Below are 4585 nucleotides of genomic sequence, written 5' to 3' on the forward strand. Positions count from 1 at the left end.
TAGAGTTTAAGTATATTTTGCAGATGCAAACAATTATGTAGTCTTAATTTTAATTAGTTCAAAACTTCGAACACTGCTAGTATAAACTTACAAACTGCTTCATTTCTAAAAGATGGTGGAACACTCAGAATATGATACGTATAACAATTTGTAACAGACCTTTTCAGGTCTACGACCTATTTCTTTTCAACAACTTGATGCTGATAAGAGATGTATTGTCGCTTATCCAGAATTTGACGAGGTAAGAAAAGCCTGTTGAGATTGTAGGCATCGTTTGAACCTGTCATCAAATTCAAGCGCAGTAACATCTCTCACATGTCGAAATATGAATGTTTAATAATATTTATCACATCGCTACAGTGATTCCTTAACTGCATACATGTTGACCTGTTATAAATGCATGGTGTGTTTGTATACAGGAAATGAAATAAGGATTGATATTTTTCCGTGCAATTCAAAAATCTCCTTTTAATCGGTGAGGCCAGGCCAATAACTAGAACAGCAACAGAGGAACACCTGACATCATGCGTTGTTTCCCACATAAAGTTGATAAATACAAATAATCATTTGTTTTTGATTTGTTAAAAGAAGATGGTTTCGTTTTATTTTGCTTCGCTTAACGTCCAATAAACAGCTTAGGTAATTTAAGGAAGTGCCTCCATGTGTATTGTAAGCGAGCATGTGTGTATGAGTGCTTAGTATGTTGGTGTGTTTGCCTCCTTGTGACAGCGCGGATCTGACGCACCGAGCACAGCATTCCGCCGTGTCACATTATACTGACAAAGTGTTGACGTTCCTCTAAATGCTTAACGATAAGTAGAGAATAAGATTAATATTTGAAAGGAATGAAATAATTATATCAAATTACCGTCGATGAATTGATGAAGGTGCTGCGGAGCGTTTACAATAATATGTTTTGAAGAGCTGCTTTCTGAGGGCGTATTCGTACACTTGTTTGGGGCCCTAATATAAACACAATCTACATGTAGGGAACAAAAGTGCTCTTTCAGCAAAACGTGCGTGATGTTTTTTCAATGATTTATTCCAAATTTATTCAATTTGCCGTTCAATTATAATTCCTGTGATGGTATATAAAACAAGCATTCACGCACATATGTATAAATCAAGAATAAATATAAAAGAGGTCGTATAAGATATAACGACAAAATGATCAAATACTGGCACGGGATCCGAACAAACAATTGTTGATAGGATGCGCATTACTTAAAAAGATAGATGGACAAATATTGACAGTGTAGACAAATAAATATGTCAAATTTTCAGGGCGATCTGCCCTTTATCAAGACAGAAACATGAACATTTACATATCACAACATATAACAGATATAAATAGTCACCGTATAACAATGATACAAGAAAAAAACGGTTTAAAAGGAAATTTTAAAGGAGGATGGTATAAGCAGACTCTGCAGGGGTCAATACCTAAGTCGCATCAAGGGGTCACGTTGTGGTTACAGGCAGTGTGCCAGCGATCCTGTAATCTCTGCATTGCCACTCATGAGTCGCCGCAGGGGTCGAGTATAGGGCATAGATAGTGGGCCAATGATCCTTCCAATAATTATAAGTGGACAAATAAGCAAAAATGATAATAAAGATAAAAGGATTAATAACGTAACATAAATTGAACATACGTCGGAGGTTCTGGAGACTAATTGTGACATGCTGGTAAGCAGCAGATGTTGTTGTACATATCAATGCATCAGAGCTAGCCAGGCCTCTTGTAAATATTTGTTTTATCAATAACTTAATAGGATATGATTTGATACAGAGTGCAGTGAGAATGTATTTTGATGTTTCATTACAGAGCTAACAATGCAACTATGGATGTCTGGTTGTGGAATGAAATTTACTATTATCCAACGCGACGAAATTGCCCTTGCCAGAGTAGCTTCAATCATTACGCAGGAATTTGTTGCAGCTACAGCTACAGGCGAAAAACGACTAGATACTGTTGATTTTGAAACAAGTAAGTAGATGTTAAAAAACACTTTACCGTTTTAACTGAGAGTAAACTGCGAAAATCAAAATAGTCACGGCGGTGTCGATTTCAAAATATCTAAAATCTTGGAAATCCACAACCATGTTGTTTCGTGGTGTAATGTTTACACGTTTTGACTTTTATAAGTAGTTGACCGACGTATGGATATGCAACATTAAAATCATTTGTTTGAAGATTAAAAAATACATAACAGCTGTTTGGATCTGGGACATGATCGATAATTCATGTTTTATCAAAACAAAAAACTTAATTTTCTAATTGATTCCAATCTCCTACATTTATGAAGACATTTATTCAATTTGATGCGAATAGTTATTCTCTTCTTCCAAGTATGCTGACATAATATCGATTGATATCCCCCTTACTCATGAATAAACGAATGCTAGAGATCAAGTTGTAAATATATATATATATTCAATTAAAGTATATCAATTCTATCTTCTTGTAATATGATGTATATGTACATGTTACTGTTCTGTTTCACTGTGTCTTGAAAAAGGAGCGGATCGCTCCGAAAATTTGACAACCTAAACTTGTCCACACTGTTGGAATTACTTCTTTGCCCCATATATTTATATATAGATATAGGTAAATATATCTTTCAGAATGTATACGAGTTCTCATTGAAATCAAGGGAGCAAGTAGTCTGTCAGAAGCGCCTGCAGTCTGTCTAGCTGAACAGTTCAAGCATTATATATTGGATGTTGGATTACAACTATCAGAAGAATCAAATGCCATTTTAGAAGTAGACGAATCAAGCATCGAAATAACACCGGAGCATATGCCTGAAGATGGTAAGTTACATAGTTTTGGATTTGATATAAACGACCGTTGAATATGCAATCTCATATATTTACTTACTTACTTTGTTGTTTTTAGGACATCCTCTTGTGAACATTACTCACCAAGAGTTTTTCGTTCCTAACAGCGAGGCGGTCATCTTGCAAACATATATCATCTCATCACCACCAGCGTGGTCAATCGAGTGGTTTCAGATAAAAGCTGAGGATAACGAGATTTCTTTAGAAATAAACAGCAAGAAATACTATGGAGGCTCTGAGCTTTCACCTTCTCTGATCATCCGAAACATCAATGTTGATGATCAAGGATGGTATATTTGTCGGGCTACAAATAACAATGGAACTGGATGTAGCAATAAAACGTTCGTTCGGATAAACAATGGTACGTATCTCTTATAACGCATTTGCAAGGTTTGAAGGCGAAAATATCACAATATTATCTATTAATTCATATAGTTTAATACTTTAGTTTGCACTGAGGTAAAACTATGATCAATATCGAACGACAAAAATAATAAGGCAGATCATATTAACATGGATATTGACGGGGCAGTACGTTATAAAGGCGTGAGATGTTTTGATCGATTCGTTTTGACGCAGAAATAGCCCTTAAAAAATGAGATACATCACTGGCCCAGCGTTGACGTGTTATAACTGTTGTCTTTGGATGGATACACATTTTGTTCTTTTTTTTAAAATATTCTGAAATGGGCGCAAACAAAATGTTATCTTGTCATTGCGAACAAATGGACAATATCCAACTCAAATAAAGAATATTTTCTTTATTTCTTTTTAACATTAAGGTTTTACATTGTACAAAAATTACATTTAATAAGTCTATCTATATTGCAAAAGTAGCCCTAGCATTTCGAAGACGGATGTATAATTATGTTATCTATAAATATGACTAAAGGGAATTAACGCATTGTAGTAAACATAATGAACAGCTTGCACAGAGTATAGCTTAACTAGTGTTATTTGATAAACAGAACCAGCAGGAACAGAAGACAATCCTGGAACATTGGTAAAAGATACCAGTGACATCCAAGGTAGGATCCTAATAATATACACTGTATTTCGCTTTACTAGCAAATGTATCGATGAATGCACACCCAATATATAACAGGAGATGAGCAGTCTTCAGTGTCATTCACCCAATACGTATTGCTCCGCTTACTGGAGTTTTCATATCCTAACCTAACATTACAACGGGACAAGCTACACACAATTGTGTGACGCTCTAAACAGTAGATGTGGGAACTATGGCCTATGCATTTCAGCCTGCTACATTAATGAATGGACCACAAGTTAATAAGTTTTAGGAATCAATTTCATTTCTGCTGATCAGATTTCAGAACTAAATAGTAATAAACCATGCATAGACAAAAAGCGTGGATATAAGAAATAGTTTTCTATTTTGGGAAGATTTTGAGGTATTCGCCTTACTTAATAAAATCTGTTTCTTTAAATGGAATAAAGAAGGAAAAAGGTAGTCAATATCGTCAACATCGATGTAAATCAATAAACCAAATAGTTTTTATGCTACTTGCAAGGTTGCATAACACATGTAAAACACATTCCGATCGGGTAAAAACGAATAAAGTAGCATCATTCATAGTAAAATCATTCACAAAGTACAATTACAATATTTGTACTGCTGTTTATTAAACAAAACTTCAGTATACATATTCAATACATACACCCAACCTTGTAGCCCATCAACAAAGGATTAAAAAAACTTGGCCCCCTACCCTCTCTTATCTCA

At 34.9% G+C, this 4585-nt stretch overlaps 1 protein-coding gene across 1 annotated transcript; it reads left to right on the top strand.

Annotated features, from left to right (window-relative positions):
- Positions 1-1833: 1833 nt before the first annotated feature.
- On the top strand, positions 1834-3869 carry LOC110458132 (the record flags this gene model as incomplete). Its single annotated transcript, XM_021509709.1, has 4 exons — positions 1834-1987; positions 2626-2814; positions 2900-3202; positions 3810-3869. Coding segments are annotated over exons 1-4 (706 nt in total), but the record flags the coding sequence as incomplete, so codon positions are not given.
- Positions 3870-4585: the final 716 nt, after the last annotated feature.

The sequence above is a fragment of the Mizuhopecten yessoensis genome, unplaced genomic scaffold (assembly GCF_002113885.1).
Source record: "Mizuhopecten yessoensis strain PY_sf001 unplaced genomic scaffold, ASM211388v2 scaffold9433, whole genome shotgun sequence".
NCBI classification, from domain to species: Eukaryota; Metazoa; Mollusca; class Bivalvia; order Pectinida; family Pectinidae; genus Mizuhopecten; species Mizuhopecten yessoensis.